Here is a 16568-nt window from a genome sequence, read left to right on the forward strand (position 1 = left end):
GTGATAACAAAAGCTTAACAAAATACATTTATGAAACGAATAATGATTATAAGGTTTTCAAAAGCTTTAATAAGATAAACTAAGAAAACAAAAGTTATTTAAAAAGAGAGAATTAGTATACTTGATGTGAATGTTTAAAGATTTAATCATTGAGGAATTAATTACAATCAATCAAACTTACCGATTTTAATCTGGAAATTTCCTTATTATCAGAGTTTTTGCTGATGTTATTTGTAATCTGCTTTATTCTTGAAGCATACCTGAAAAATGGAAACAATTAATTGATGATAACTTATCTTCCTTTACCATGACAGAACATACACACTAGGGCCGGATTTACCTACTTGTGGGCCCCAGGCCAAACTCATCAGTGGGCCCCCAAATTCATAGAAATGTTAGCATGTTTCAATATATATATATATATATATATATATATATATATATATATATATATATATATATATATATATATATATATATATATATATATATATATATATATATATATATATATATATATTTCATTAGCCCAATAAAGTACCTATACTGAGATTTTGAACAAAATCTATTTTTTGACCGAAAATGACAAAAATTGTAAATCTTATACCTTACAGGATTTTTGGCCAAAAATACTTTTTCTCTCTGCACTAAAATTTAATGCGCCTAACTTTTTAAGTAGGGTACATCCAGAATAATACACAAGCACCAATAAATGACCTCGAAAACCCATAAGTGGCGAGTAATTAGCATTGCAAAAGTAATTAAAATATTCTAAAAATCATTTGAACATTTTCTAAAAGCCATTTGAACAAGTCATAATCAAGATATCAAATTTTGGTTAACAGATCTTTAAGCAGCACATTCAGGAGTACCTATACTGAAATTTTGAACAAAATCCATTTTTTGGCCGAAAATGACAAAATTTGTAAGTCTATTGCCTTAAAGGATTATTGGCCAAAAATACTTTTTCTCTCTGAACTAAAATTTAATGTGCCTAACTATTTAAGTACATCCAGAATAATACACAAGCACCAAGAAATGACCTCGAAAACCCATAAGTGGCGAGTAATTAGCATTGCAAAAGTAATTAAAATATTCTAAAAATCATTTGAACATTTTCTAAAAGCCATTTGAACAAGTTATAATCAAGATATCAAATTTTGGTTAACAGATCCTTAAGCAGCACATTCAGGAGTACCTATACTGAAATTTTGAACAAAATCCATTTTTTGGCCGAAAATGACAAAAATTGTAAGTCTAAAGCCTTAAAGGATTTTTGGCCAAAAATACGTTTTCTCTCTGAACTAAAATTTAATGTGCCTAACTTTTTAAGTACATCCAGAATAATACACAAGCACCAATAAATGACCTCGAAAACCCATAAGTGGCGAGTAATTAGCATTGCAAAAGTAATTAAAATATTCTAAAAATCATTTGAACATTTTCTAAAAGCCATTTGAACAAGTTATAATCAAGATATCAAATTTTAGTTAACAGATCCTTAAGCAGCACATTCAGGAGTACCTATACTGAAATTTTGAACAAAATCCATTTTTGGGCCGAAATGACAAAATTTGTAAGTCTAAAGCCTTAAAGGATTTTTGGCCAAAAATCATTTTTCTCTGAACTAAAATTTAATGTGCCTAACTATTTAAGTACATCCAGAATAATACACAAGCACCAAGAAATGACCTCGAAAACCCATAAGTGGCGAGTAATTAGCATTGCAAAAGTAATTAAAATATTCTAAAAATCATTTGAACATTTTCTAAAAGCCATTTGAACAAGTTATAATCAAGATATCAAATTTTGGTTAACAGATCCTTAAGCAGCATATTCAGGAGTACCTATACTGAAATTTTGAACAAAATCCATTTTTGGCCGAAAATGACAAAAAGTGTAAGTCTAAAGCCTTAAAGGATTTTTGGCCAAAAATACTTTTTCTCTCTGAACTAAAATTTAATGTGCCTAACTATTTAAGTACATCCAGAATAATTCACAAGCACCAAGAAATGACCTCGAAAACCCATAAGTGACGAGTAATTAGCATTGCAAAAGTAATTAAAATATTCTAAATATCATTTGAACATTTTCTAAAAGCCATTTGAACAAGTTATAATCAAGATATCAAATTTTGGTTAACAGATCCTTAAGCAGCATATTCAGGAGTACCTATACTGAAATTTTGAACAAAATCCATTTTTTGGCCGAAAATGACAAAAAGTGTAAGTCTAAAGCCTTAAAGGATTTTTGGCCAAAAATACTTTTTCTCTCTGAACTAAAATTTAATGTGCCTAACTTTTTAAGTACATCCAGAATAATACACAAGCACCAATAAATGACCTCGAAAACCCATAAGTGGCGAGTAATTAGCATTGCAAAAGTAATTAAAATATTCTAAAAATCATTTGAACATTTTCTAAAAGCCATTTGAACAAGTTATAATCAAGATATCAAATCAAGATATCAAATTTTGGTTAACAGATCCTTAAGCAGCACATTCAGGAGTACCTATACTGAAATTTTGAACAAAATCCATTTTTTGGCCGAAAATGACAAAAATTGTAAGTCTATAGCCTTAAAGGATTTTTGGCCAAAACACTTTTTCTCTCTGAACTAAAATTTAATGTGCCTAACTATTTAAGTACATCCAGAATAATACACAAGCACCAAGAAATGACCTCGAAAACCCATAAGTGGCGAGTAATTAGCATTGCAAAAGTAATTAAAATATTCTAAAAATCATTTGAACATTTTCTAAAAGCCATTTGAACAAGTTATAATCAAGATATCAAATTTTGGTTAACAGATCCTTAAGCAGCACATTCAGGAGTACCTGAAATGGTTCAAAATCATTTTGCAAAATGACAAAAATGTAAGTCTAAGTTCAGGATTTTTTGGCCAAAACATGTTTTCTCTGAACTAAAATTTAATGTGCCTAACTATTTAAGTACATCCAGAATAATACACAAGCACCAAGAAATGACCTCGAAAACCCATAAGTGGCAGTAATTAGCATTGCAAAAGTAATTAAAATATTCTAAAATCATTTGAACATTTTCTAAAAGCCATTTGAACAAGTTATAATCAAGATATCAAATTTTGGTTTAGATCCTTAAGCAGCACATTCAGGAGTACCTATACTGAAATTTTGAACAAAATCCATTTTTTGGCCGAAAATGACAAAAATTGTAAGTCTAAAGCCTTAAAGGATTTTTGGCCAAAAATACGTTTTCTCTCTGAACTAAAATTTAATGTGCCTAACTTTTTAAGTACATCCAGAATAATACACAAGCACCAATAAATGACCTCGAAAACCCATAAGTGGCGAATAATTAGCATTGCAAAAGTAATTAAAATATTCTAAAAATCATTTGAACATTTTCTAAAAGCCATTTGAACAAGTTATAATCAAGATATCAAATTTTGGTTAACAGATCCTTAAGCAGCATATTCAGGAGTACCTATACTGAAATTTTGAACAAAATCCATTTTTTGGCCGAAAATGACAAAAATTGTAAGTCTAAAGCCTTAAAGGATTTTGGGCCAAAAATACTTTTTCTCTCTGAACTAAAATTTAATGCGCCTAACTTTTTAAGTACATCCAGAATAATACACAAGCACCAATAAATGACCTCGAAAACCCATAAGTGGCGAGTAATTAGCATTGCAAAAGTAATTAAAATATTCTAAAAATCATTTGAACATTTTCTAAAAGCCATTTTAACAAGTTATAATCAATATATCAAATTTTGGTTAACAGATCCTTAAGCAGCACATTCAGGAGTACCTATACTGAAATTTTGAACAAAATCCATTTTTTGGCCGAAAATGACAAAAATTGTAAGTCTAAAGCCTTAAAGGATTTTTGGCCAAAAATACTTTTTCTCTCTGAACTAAAATTTAATGTGCCTAACTTTTTAAGTACATCCAGAGTAATACACAAGCACCAATAAATGACCTCGAAAACCCATAAGTGGCGAGTAATTAGCATTGCAAAAGTAATTAAAATATTCTAAAAATCATTTGAACATTTTCTAAAAGCCATTTGAACAAGTTATAATCAAGATATCAAATTTTGGTTAACAGATCCTTAAGCAGCACATTCAGGATTACCTATACTGAAATTTTGAACAAAATCCATTTTTTGGCCGAAAATGACAAAAAGTTTAAGTCTAAAGCCTTAAAGGATTTTTGGCCAAAAATACGTTTTCTCTCTGAACTAAAATTTAATGCGCCTAACTTTTTAAGTACATCCAGAATAATACACAAGCACCAATAAATGACCTCGAAAACCCATAAGTGGCGAGTAATTAGCATTGCAAAAGTAATTAAAATATTCTAAAAATCATTTGAACATTTTCTAAAAGCCATTTGAACAAGTTATAATCAAGATATCAAATTTTGGTTAACAGATCCTTAAGCAGCACATTCAGGAGTACCTATACTGAAATTTTGAACAAAATCCATTTTTTGGCCGAAAATGACAAAAATTGTAAGTCTAAAGCCTTAAAGGATTTTTGGCCAAAAATACTTTTTCTCTCTGAACTAAAATTTAATGCGCCTAACTTTTTAAGTACATAGTACATAGTAATGTAACACGATAATGTACTGAGCACACACACAAGATTAACAACAATATGGGTTTACTTACATGAGTGATATAAGCGTCTCGTCAGCGTTGTAAGAAGCTGGGGAAACATTGACGAACACGAGCGTCTTAGCGTTTCCTCCCAGACTGTCTTGAAGGAGCATTGTCAATTTACTGTTCCTGTGGGTGTAAACAAGGGATAGTATCAAGTTATGTGTTGTGGAAAGTGTCATTGAAAGAGTTAAGGGAAGTGTCATTGAAAGAGTTAAGGGAAGTGTCATTGAAAGAGTTAAAGGAAGTTTCAAGGAAATATATTAAGGGATTGTCGTTGTGTCACGGAGAGTGTTAAGTGAATTATCTTGGAAAGTGTCAAGCGACTTGTCATTGAAAATATCAAGGGAAATGTAAGTGTAATTGTCAAAGAAAATATCATGAAAAGTGTCGAGGAAAGTTCCAAAGAATGGCATTACTCGTACTTGCGTTGTGTCAAAGTGGTGACAAATATAGGCTAATAAAAGTGCTTAGGAAAGTACTGCAGTTAAGTGGTCCTATCAAGGGTTCAAGAGAGATGCGACACTTTCTTGAGCCAACTTGTGTCCAGGGAACGTTAGTAGTATATAGGATCCATAATAAATCACTAGTGTTATGTTGTAAACCTTTAAGGAGATCCCGGATACAAAATTTCACCTGGATTAGGAAGGTAAACAGTGGGTCCCCAGTCCAGGTGAATTTTTGCACGTTGTTTTCGGTTAAAGTAAAAAGTTTTCTCTATTAATTTTTAAGAGAGAGAGAGAGAGAGAGAGAGAACTCACCTGTAGGGGACGAAGGAGGACTCTGACGACAAGGCAGAGATAACATCACCCAGAGCTGAGAGAGACTTGTTGATGGAGTTGGCTTCTCTAAGCTGGTCAGCCGAGGCACCACTCTTACTGACCCGCTCACTGCCAGCCAGGTCAACCAGGGTCAGCTGGGGTGAGAGCAATAGCAATATTAAGCCAAATGATGAATATTTAAAGGAAAAATAACGTGTTCAAATGTAAGCCTGTTCTCTCCAAGGGGCAAATTTGCCGGAAAAAAAAAACATGGTTTACCAGTAAATTCCTTTAGTTCTCTTCAATACAACTTTTACAGAAAACGTATATGCACTAAGGGATACTAACTTGTTCTTGAATCCGGCCACCTTACACAATTACAATACATGATAAATCCTGTAAAAACAAACTCGAAAAAAATACAATATGGTTCTCAATCCCATCACAAATATACACTTGCTATACAGAATATCAACTAACTTGACAGATGTAAACACCCCCATACACACTACAACAAAAACACACATTGTCATTCCTCGCATACACTAAATTAAGTTCATCAGATGGTAAAGATAATCCATAAACATCAACAGAGAAATACATAAACCAACTAAAACAGATAATTCAAACAGTAATAATTCACAAAAACGTAAACAAACAAAATCAAAATAATAAACAATGACTTTTTTCTTTACCTTTCCTTTAAGAACATTGCCAGTTTGTTTAGAGGTTACATTAAGGCATATCACTATCAGGAGATGGGAACGAGAGCTCTCCACGTTCATTTTGGTGGAGGCTGTGTGGCGGTTCATCAGGCCTTCCTCAAATGCCTGACCCAAGTCTCTGGCTGAGGTTACATTACGGACTGTCGCTCCCTGCACGTGGACGCTGCCTTTCTTATCTCTCTTTATCTCTAGCCGCTCACTCTGAAAAAACCATAATAGATAGATAGATAGATAGATAGATAGATAGATAGATAGATAGATCAACTGAGAGAGCCATACTAACACAATTCTATGACTCCTATTGATATTATGGACCATTTAAGAAAGTTTTCAAGCTTGTTATTCTAACCTTGTCCTGTCTACATATTGTTCGATATTTTTAGAAACATCCACACTTGTTATTCACTGACCTCAACCGTATGTACGGGTTTGAAAAGGTCAATAAGCTTGTCGTTGTAGAGTTCCATCATGTAGGCAGAGATGTAGACGTCGTGCCTGGCCTTGCCGCCCTCCACCAGCTGGAAGAGTCGCTGGAAGGCCCGGGGAGCGATGCCTGGGTTGGCCTGAGTGCCCAACATGGTGTAGGTCTTGCCTGAACCAGTCTGTCCATACGCCATGATGGTCGCGTTAAACCCGTCCAGTGCCGATTGAATCAGAGCCTGTGATAAGAGGCCAAGTAAGTATACAGTACAAGTGAACTGTAGATGCTGTACTGCTGTAAGTTAACATGTAGTACAGTACAGGTGAACTGTAGATGTTGTACTGCTGTAAGATAAGTTAACATGTAGTACAGTACAGGTGAACCGTAGATGCTGTATTCCTGTAAGACAAAATCGACATAGAGTAGCGTAAGAGAAAAGCTCAGAACATAGTATTTAGTCACAGATGCTGTCCTAGTGCCACTATATAACAGAGTCATCAGCCTCCTGGTGTAGCCGTAGCTCCACCAAGAGACAAATTCAAGTGATAACGTAGACATGAGACAATGATACAGAGAAGTAAAGAATCACCAACAGGTATGTTCCCCAGTTTGGATTATCATAAACTCTAACTTTTTCCATTCAAAATGCCATACCACTAACTATTTATGTTCCTTAACTACACCCATGACCCAAAACGGGTATCAACAACAACACCGCTAGGTTATGTACTCTCTGTAAGCTTATGTGTGTCTATAGACCAACTACCATTGAACAATAGATCGTTGTGTTCCGCCTTATGGTATATCAACAAGAGAAGCAGAACAAGGCTCGTGGTATCATCGTGACCAGCAGTGTTAGAGGTATCTTACGCATGACGACAGTGAGACAGTCACCTCTCTGATGATGTGAGTCGCCTGGCCATAAAACATCACACAATTCCTTCTCCCGCACTTCCCGTGTCTTCTGTTCCGTGGGTCGAGCTCCATGAATCAATAATAATGAAGGAACACAAGTCACTGGCGTTCTATACTACCTAGCTGACACCCACACCTCACAAATTAGAAAATGTCCCTAAAATCTGGAGTCCCATGAGAACAAGATCAAAACACCAACATCTCTTGCTTATCACACGACCTTCAGGTACTACAACACACACTCAAACGCCCCAGCTTAAAACACTAGACCAAGAAGAAACAATAGTGAAGAGTAAATAAAAAAAATAATCAGATTACTTTGTTTTAGTTTGACTTTTAAGCTCACGTTACCAGAAAGAAAAAACGTTTATTTTTTCAACTTTTGGACAATTCCAACAGTCCACATGATGAATGAGACAATAGTAGGCATCAAGGCAGAGTCACAGTAATACCTGAGTTATGGCCTTCACCGACGCACGAACTCCTAAATGGGTCATTAAGTTTTCCGAGAATGGTTGGTGTGTGTCTGGCCAGGTGGTGGGTTTCGGCGTCTCACTTGTGGGCACCTGCTGCTTGTTGTGTGGTCTCAGTGCTCATATTAACACACACGTGACCCTAGATTCCATTTTCATTCTCTCTCTCTCTCTCATACATCGTTCTATGGATTTAGTTGGTGCCATAGAGAGTTTGTTGCCCGTGTCTGCCACCATGATGCGCCCCGGTAACCTTATTGTGAAGTTCCATTGTATGTCTTATCACGGTAAGATTATTTCACGCCACCTCTTGGACAAAACACCTTCCCAATCCACCACAGTCATTTCCTCTCTGATAGGTGTTGGTTAGAGCGACTGTAAGACTTATTGACTTCACCGAGCCAAGTGTATCGAAGTAGACCAACTGGAGCACTTCATGGGATCTCAGTGAGCCAAGTGGTGGGTTAGAGATGGGTGATGGCGGGTGGGTGGGTGGCTGGGGTGGAGGGTTGGAATGGGGATGGTGGGGGATGGGGAGTAGGGATGGGGGTGTGGGTGTGGGTAGTGGGGTGGGGGTAGGGATGCGGGGTAGGGGTGGAGAAGGGTGTCTACATCGAGGACATCAACACAATACTTGTCACTCTACACCTTCTCCACTGTTATCATGGCTTCAATTACGCCAGGTTAAGCTGAAGCTGCGTCGTATCGAGAGACAGGATGGTGTAGGGGAGAAGGAAGGGTATGAAGAAAGGGTGTGGAAGGGGAGGGAAAGGTGTGGAGGGTGAAGAAAGATGTGGAAGGGGAAGGAAAGGTGTGGAGGGTGAAGAAAGGTGTGGAAGGGGAAGGGAGGGTGTGGAGGGTGAAGAAGGTGTGGAAGGGGAAGGAAAGAGAAGGAACAAAGAAGAAGAGGGAACTGAGGAAATTAGTTTACAGTGAGCTTCTCTCCCCCCTTCCCTTCCTTCCTCCTTTACTTCTCTCCACCTATCTGTCCCCCACTCCACCCTCCTTTCCTCCCCCTACATCCCTCTCCTTCCTTCCTCCCTTCCCTCGCTACTCCCCTCTCCTCCTTCCCTCCCTCCCTCCTTTAACTCCCTTCCTCGCCTAACTCCCTCTTTCCCCCCCTCCATCGTCCACTAAACACCTGACTGCCTGTTCCAACACCTGACTCTCACACCTCCACCACAAATCATAAATGACCAGAGCGGAAAATTTCTGTCTTTATGAATAAGTGTCTTAAGCAAGGTGGTGGTGGGGGGGTGAGGCCTATCTCCTGCCTTCGTGGGGCGGGGGATGTGGGAGTGGGGATAGGTAAACATGTGGCAGATACTTTAACACTTGTGGTAGATACTTTAACACTTGTGGCAGATACTTTAACACTTGTGGCAGATACTTTAACACTTGTGGCAGATACTTTAACACTTGTGGCAGATACTTTAATACTTGTGGCAGATACTTTAACACTTGTGGCAGATACTTTAACACTTGTGGCAGATACTTTAATACTTGTGGCAGATACTTTAACACTTGTGGCAGATACTTATAACTTAAAGTATCTCCATAACCTTACACTCACCTAATTTTATCTTGCCATCTGAACGTCTCCAACCCCCATAAGATCATCTATCTATCTCAAACATAAAACCTCATTAACTCACTACAAAACGACCTTTGACTTCTAACGACCTCTGACCTCTTAAAATCCAAAAGAGGGTCATTAAGAGTTGATTAATTTCCTTATCAATAATATCACTATGACTTTACTTGACTACCACTAGTAGGATTAATTCAGAGGGGTCTTAGTGGGTATAAATGTGGTCTAATTATTGTATATATTCACGTAAAGAGGATTCAAGAGATATATAGGAGGAGTCATTTTAGGGGTTGAGAGATATATATAGGAGTGGGGGGTAGGAGTGGGGGGGTAGGAGTGATGAGAATAGAGGTGAAGTAGGGGGTGGTGGGGAGGAGGCGGTGAGGGGGTAATGGGGAGTGAGTTGGAGACGTAAAAAAAATCAGTAGCTATAGTGAGGGTGACTGGGTGGGTGGCGTCACTCTTAGGGGCCAGCGACCCAGCCAAGATAAAGTGGACTTCCTCCTGTGCTCCTCCCGCAGCCCTGAAGAAGGAGGAGGAGGAAAAGGAGGGGAGGAGGAGGAGGAGGAAGAGGAGGAGGAGGAGGAAGAGGAGGGGGAGGAGGAGGAATAGGGTATGGAAGACGGACGCCATCAACACTCGCCTCAGTTGGCTTCTTGACGGCATCTTACAAGACACTTCCCACTGTTCAGAAAAGCCTTTAAGCGTTACGTTCTTATTATCAAAGAGTCATATGGTATAAAACCTATGACCAACATTCAGTAGAGCCAGAGAGCCATAGCGACACCATATGGGCGACGGACTCTGTGTCGTGACAAGGTAAATACATCTCAAGATTTCCATTGGGAGGGAATTTTAACGCAGGAACCCTTGAGACTCCATCTATGTGTTCTAAAATACATGAGGAACTTAACTGTATATTTAGAATTTTAATTAAGAGGCTAATCACAAATACGTACCTGGAAAAACCAACTTTGTGTCGTACTGAAGTGAGAAATTAGGAGAGGTTCTCACATCTCTAGTTAGGAGGAAACTTTAAAGTAAGAAGAACCTTCAAGAATTCGACTATTGGGTTCCAACATCAAGACACGAGTGAACAGAACTTTTATTGGCGGACAAAGGAGATTCACGGGTGGTGTGTGTGTGTGTGTGTGTGTGTGTTTCCCACCACACCTGTGCTCCGTCACCGACCATACTGTTGTGGTAAAGGTCACCACCATAAGCTAAACCATTAGGACTGGGTCCCATAGCAGGGCCCGGTAGAGGTGTGAATGTTACCAAAACACTAGGTTCCGGGGCCAATGGGGACCCGGTAGGCTGTTCATGTGTTGAAACGTAAAATTTAGTTAAAATATACTGTAATTCTTGGGAAAACAATGGGGATGGCGGGTGGTCCTGGAGGAAGGAGGGGAGAGTAACTGAGCTCTGAGGAACCCTGAACGATACATTATACCAGCTGTCTCTTCCGGGGCTCGCCCATTAGAACTGGGGGCCACCCACCGTATAGTCAGTGAGGCAGGTGGTGCCGGGGTAACCTTCTGTCAGTCAGCCATCTATGACACTCCGCTGCCAGATGCACGAGGTGATATCCTGTGGTTTCGGCCAAATGGACTACCCAGTTTCGAAAGAGCGACTAAAATCCGTCTGTCAGCCAGGGTTGTGAGTGGCTGGAGCAGGTGACGTCATATTTCTCATACAGAATCTCCCGAAATCTCTCGTCCGCGCATTGCTGTTCGGCACCATAACCGCCTCCAGCCCATACGAGCCCAGTCCCAACCATTGTAAAAATTTTCAACAATTCGTAATCAACCAATGTTTTCACTCCCAGTCAATCTCAATCTTACCTTTTTGCACTGTCACTAAGTTGAAATGCCCTGTAATATGACCTTTTCCTCATCTAGTTATTATATATCATATTTTTATCACTTATGTTACTTGTATATCATTTGTCAATCAAGTGACCCATTTCCCAATTATGTAACTGTATATTTACAGCCTTCCGGCTGCCATGCTCTTTCAATAAACTGTTAATTGTTATTATTATTATTATTATTATTATTATTATTACTATTATATCGGTCCTGAGTTCACTTCCTGGCCCAGAACACACGCGTTATGCACTGTGACACTACCAAACATGGCAGGTTTTCTTTGGGTCTCCAGTTTCCTCCTGTACCAACACTGGACAATGAAGGTCATAGCACAGTAACAGAGAACAGACCGACCGCCTGAACGACTAGTAAGCAGATAAGTGGTTAATGATTGAAAAAAAATCACTTAGTCTACGATGACGGGGTTAAGGTTGGCTCGGTTATTTAACCAATGGTCACTCAATAGAGGTGGCCATGGGGAGGGAGACCAGTGGCCTAAGATTCCCCTTTGTTCATGATAATTTTGTCTACGGCCATTTTGAAGTCACTGATCTTCATTCCACAGCTTGGACTGGTAGAACGTTCCATAAGTCTACCAGCCTCTGTGTAAGAAAGTATTTCCTTATATTCTTTCTGCATGATAACTTGGCGAGCTTGTACCGTAGTTATGTCCCTTCGTGTTGGTGGTGCGTGACATTATGTCCCGGGTTCACGTTTTCCTTCACTTTCAAGATATTAAATGTCTCTGTGAGATCTGCTCTATTGCCTACTAGAAAAATCGAGATGACATATTATAGTTCAGGAATCATTTAAGTCGCTTAGTGTTGCCCCTTGTCTAGGGATGTTAGGTTTCCATGCTCGTATACAGTAATCCAGATGGGGACGTGCGAGAAGTATAGAAAGATGACCAAGAATTTTCACACCATTGTATCTGAAGGTACACTTTATAAATACAGAAATCTCAACTGGCTTTCCTCATTGCTGCCCCACTTGTTGCACCGGCTTCAGTGACTGATCTTCCACAACGCCTAGATCTCTTTCCTTATCAACAGTATTCAAGAAAATGTTATAAACATAATACAGTAGTTATGATTAGGGGTTGTTGTATCCTATGTGCAGAGTCTTACATCTGTTATGTTAAAGACCACTGCCAGTCTTGTGACCTGAACAGCTCGTGCAGGTCTGTTTGTATGGTGTCGTCCGCTGCGTTTGGTTTGTGCTGTCATAGGGAAGAATAAAAAAATATCCACTGGTCCTGATCGGGATAAAAGAAAACGGACCTGTCGTGTAGGGGTAACTTTAGCTCGAGCAGGTGTGGTGCTGAAACTCCAGTAAGCTTACACTGTATCAAGTGACCGCTATATACAGACCCAAGCTGATCCCCGGACTCTGAGCTGAATTAATATTTTCATATCAAAACTGTGAGGCGTTAGAGACTGCCATGCTACGGTCGCTGGGAAGATAAACAAAAACACCCTTAATTATTTCCTTTTCGCCGAAAACAAACAAACAAACAAACTAGGACAAAGTGAGGGGCTTCACTACTCACGTTAGTATCCTGGAAGACGGCGTCCTGGTCGTCGTGAGGTTGGAAGACACGGTCGAAGAGGAAGGACTTGTGACCTCGCTGAGTGTTGACGGCGAGGGTGAACTCATCCTCAACCGCTGTCACCTCCCCACCCACCTCCTGCCTCCTCTCTCCCTCACTCATGGGGCGAACACGGCAGAACACACGGATCTTGCCCTTCATTTCTTCCACCTGCGGGGGCGGTGAAGGTTACTGGTCAATAACAGGTCAAAGGCCAATGAAGGATGAAAGGTTTTTGGTGGGTGAGAGGTGCTGGTGACAAATTATGTGTATACAGTATGTATACGTTTATACACACGCATACATACATATCTATATCTAATCAAACATACATAATATACACTGTATAATGGTTGCCTCATGTGATCGAGGATGACCGGCCCTAGGACCACCTACGTGTGGATTTGTTTAAGGTGTAGAAGCTGTCGCCAACACAACAACCACACCCTAAGTTAACGAGCTGCATGACCCAGTGTCGAGAAATAGCCCGAGAAGACCGGACAACTCGCCAACTGCACTGGCTAACCATTACCCCAGGGATTGAACCCTGTACTATTCGTTTGGAAAAAAAACATGCTGACCGTTACACGTCAGGTTGCCACGAAACACACACACACACACACACACACACACACACACACACACACATCTAATGAGAATCACAACTCAGCCCGCCAAAAAAAGGACAGTGGCGTGATATAGAGACATACACCAAGACTCACCAAACAGCACACCACTCCATTGTTTCCCTTCACTCTCCTTCACCATTAACTGAAACCAAGGAACATGTGCTGTGTATTGTGTCTCAGGCCAACTAGAGGATGTGAGATGTGAATAAATATAAGATGGAGTGAAATAGTTGGTTTACAAATAAGACACAGCGAGGGTGGTTCTTCCTGCTTGACTCTGGGGCAGTGAACTGAACCCACCCGTGAATGACGTCACGCTTACTGACCACAACCAACAAGTAATCTACCAACACCACCACCACCACTATCACCTTCACCACTACAATCACAACCACCACTATCACCATTACCACTACCATCATTACTACCACCGTCATCACCACCACTATCACCATCATCACCACTACCATCACCAACACCATCACTATCACCATCATCACCAACACCACCACCATCACTAGTACCAACACCACCATCAACATCACCAACCGCCTACACCACACACACACACACACACACACAGTACACACCCTGGTTAAGTTAGATTCTTGACCCCAGCAGCTACACCCCACACGATGCTGCCCTGGACCTAGCAGCCTCATGGAACCGTAAGTTAGATTTTCTCCCTCACCTCTACAAAAGTGTGTCTGTCTGTCAGTCTTGGTCCGTATCATCACTCATACATAACATAACCTAACCTGACCTGACCTGACCTTCGTACATGACTCGCTTATATCCTCATGTATAACAAGTATAGTTTACGTTAAGTTCATGTATTACTTGTACGTCTGTTTTGTAATCTTAAATGAAGGGCAAAGTGAAGGGAATTGGGTCAATGGATAGATAATTAATCATTGTAGCTTAAAATAGACTGATGAAGGTGTTGATAACGAGAGAGAGAGAGAGAGAGAGAGAGAGAGAGAGAGAAAGAGAGATAATCACCTGGTTGTAGTATTTCTTCCTCAACACTCGCTCCCTGTTGAAGTCCTCTGCCAACACCCGGTTCTCCTCGGCTAACCTGGTGAACCTCCCCTCCAGCACCGCTTTCTGCGACGTCTCCTCCAGGTAATCCTGCAGGAGAGAAGTTAAATAGGGATGGAAGGTGGAAGAGGGAAGGAAGGTAGGAGAGGGGGGAGGGAAGGTGGAAGAAGAGGGAAGGTAAGGGGGAACGTGGAAGAGGGAGAGGGAGGGGGAGGGGGAGGCGAAGGAAAGCGATTGAAGAAAATTAATAGGGAAGAAATTTTGATGCCAATTGCTGTCAAGATTTACTCCTCAAGAACATATTCTTATCTCTTAAAATCACAGTCATTTTAACAGCATATACAAAAGTATAAATACTTCATGAAGTTAAAAAATCAATAAATTCGTCAGTAAAAACAAACACTTTGCTTACCTTTTGTTTTAATATTAATTCGTTTAGATTTTCTTTTAATCTCTTGTTCTCGTCATTGAGTGTATCTATGTCGAGCTTAAGCATATTACCTTCCTCCTCCTTGGACGTGAGGTACCTCTCCGCGGCCTCCAGCTTCTGTGAGGTTATCTCCAAGCGGTTCTCCATCTCCCGAATGGCCTTATCAAACCGCTTCGAGTTCTCGTTCTGGAGATTCCTCACTTCCGTCTCCAAGTCCGTTATTCTCTTCTTGTACTCTTCCTCTTTATTCACTAACTCTGTGCACATTTGTCTGAGTTTCTGAGTGTCATTCGTCACTTTGTATGTCGCCTTTCTGAGTACTTTCACAACATCTGGGTCATCCACGTCTTTCAGTTTCCCGTTTTCTGTATTTTGGATCAAGTTTTCTCTAAAACTGAGGGATTCCTTAGCTATTTGGTAAGTGGCGGCGGGGTCGTTGATTTTGGTGGTCAGGTCAGATAACTTGGACTTGAGGGAGAAATTCTGTATCGTTAACTCGTCTCTTGCTTTCTCTAACTGGATCTGTGGGTGAGGAAGTAAACATGAGTAAATACGTGCTTGAGGTGAGAGAAAATATATACTGTACAGTATATAGATGGATCTAAATCACTTTATCCACCCTGCCAATGCCCAACTTTACTCACCCTGTCAATGTCCAACTTTATCCACCCTGTCAATACCCAGCTTTATCCATCCTGTCAAATGTCCAACGTAGCCCATTATCCTAAAGTTATCCTTCGCTACACACCATTGAATTTCCGGTGATTATCTTCCCCACGTTGCAGCAAACCACAACCAACTACGGCTAATCACCAAACATAAATAGTACAACGACAGTCATGTTAACTCAGTACACCGTGGCCGATGATTCATTGTAGAAATGAGGGAAATTGTGGCCGGGGATTTTTCTACATTGCTCGTCAAGGACACGTGTACACTAGAGTGACTAGACGTCGGGTGTTACTGTGTTAAGCGCGTTATAACCACACATAATTTATCACATCAATTCACTTACATAAAATTTTAAAATTGGTCTTCTCATTAACTATATGTGTAATTTGTTTATTAATTTCGCCACTTATCAGCTTACTAGCCGTTCGGGTGATTGGTCTATCCAGTGTTAGTACAAGAGGAAACCGGAGACTGAGAAACCTGTGGTGTTTGGGAGTGAGGGTCACACTAGATAACACTATTCTCACTTGTGTCTGGGACGTTACTCGAACCCTTGACATATTGGTGAGAGATACGCAAGTTACCACTGTACTAGCAACACCACTTGGCTTCATTTCTCTCTCCCTGACGAGTAGCTCTACATTACCTCCCCATGGAAACACTACTGGGTTATTTCACTGTTCGATGGCCGTGTTGTCGTGTGCTCCCAAGTCATGGCGTTTCATTACCCAGACGATTGAGACTACAAATATGTTTTTTTTTGTTTACTGACTGCGTTCATCTGTGTTCATCATACATCAATGTTCATG

The 16568-nt window shown here is 39.9% G+C and overlaps 1 protein-coding gene across 5 annotated transcripts in view; it reads right to left on the reverse strand.

Moving 5' to 3' along the window:
• LOC121854758 (kinesin-like protein KIN-14E) overlaps positions 1–16568 on the reverse strand; it is a 79482-nt gene that overhangs the window by 1666 nt on the left and 61248 nt on the right. For all 5 annotated transcript variants that reach the window (XM_042349504.1, XM_042349506.1, XM_042349508.1 and 2 more), the window contains 8 exons: positions 15070–15609; positions 14619–14747; positions 12949–13158; positions 6539–6787; positions 6099–6329; positions 5404–5558; positions 4655–4771; positions 182–260 (listed from right to left, as the gene is read on the reverse strand). In XM_042349504.1, coding sequence (XP_042205438.1) covers positions 182–260; positions 4655–4771; positions 5404–5558; positions 6099–6329; positions 6539–6787; positions 12949–13158; positions 14619–14747; positions 15070–15609 — 1710 coding nt within the window. The remainder of the gene's footprint in view (positions 1–181; positions 261–4654; positions 4772–5403; positions 5559–6098; positions 6330–6538; positions 6788–12948; positions 13159–14618; positions 14748–15069; positions 15610–16568) is intronic.

This window comes from Homarus americanus, unplaced genomic scaffold, assembly GCF_018991925.1.
Source record: "Homarus americanus isolate GMGI-L3 unplaced genomic scaffold, GMGI_Hamer_2.0 scaffold53233, whole genome shotgun sequence".
In the NCBI taxonomy this organism is placed as follows: Eukaryota; Metazoa; Arthropoda; class Malacostraca; order Decapoda; family Nephropidae; genus Homarus; species Homarus americanus.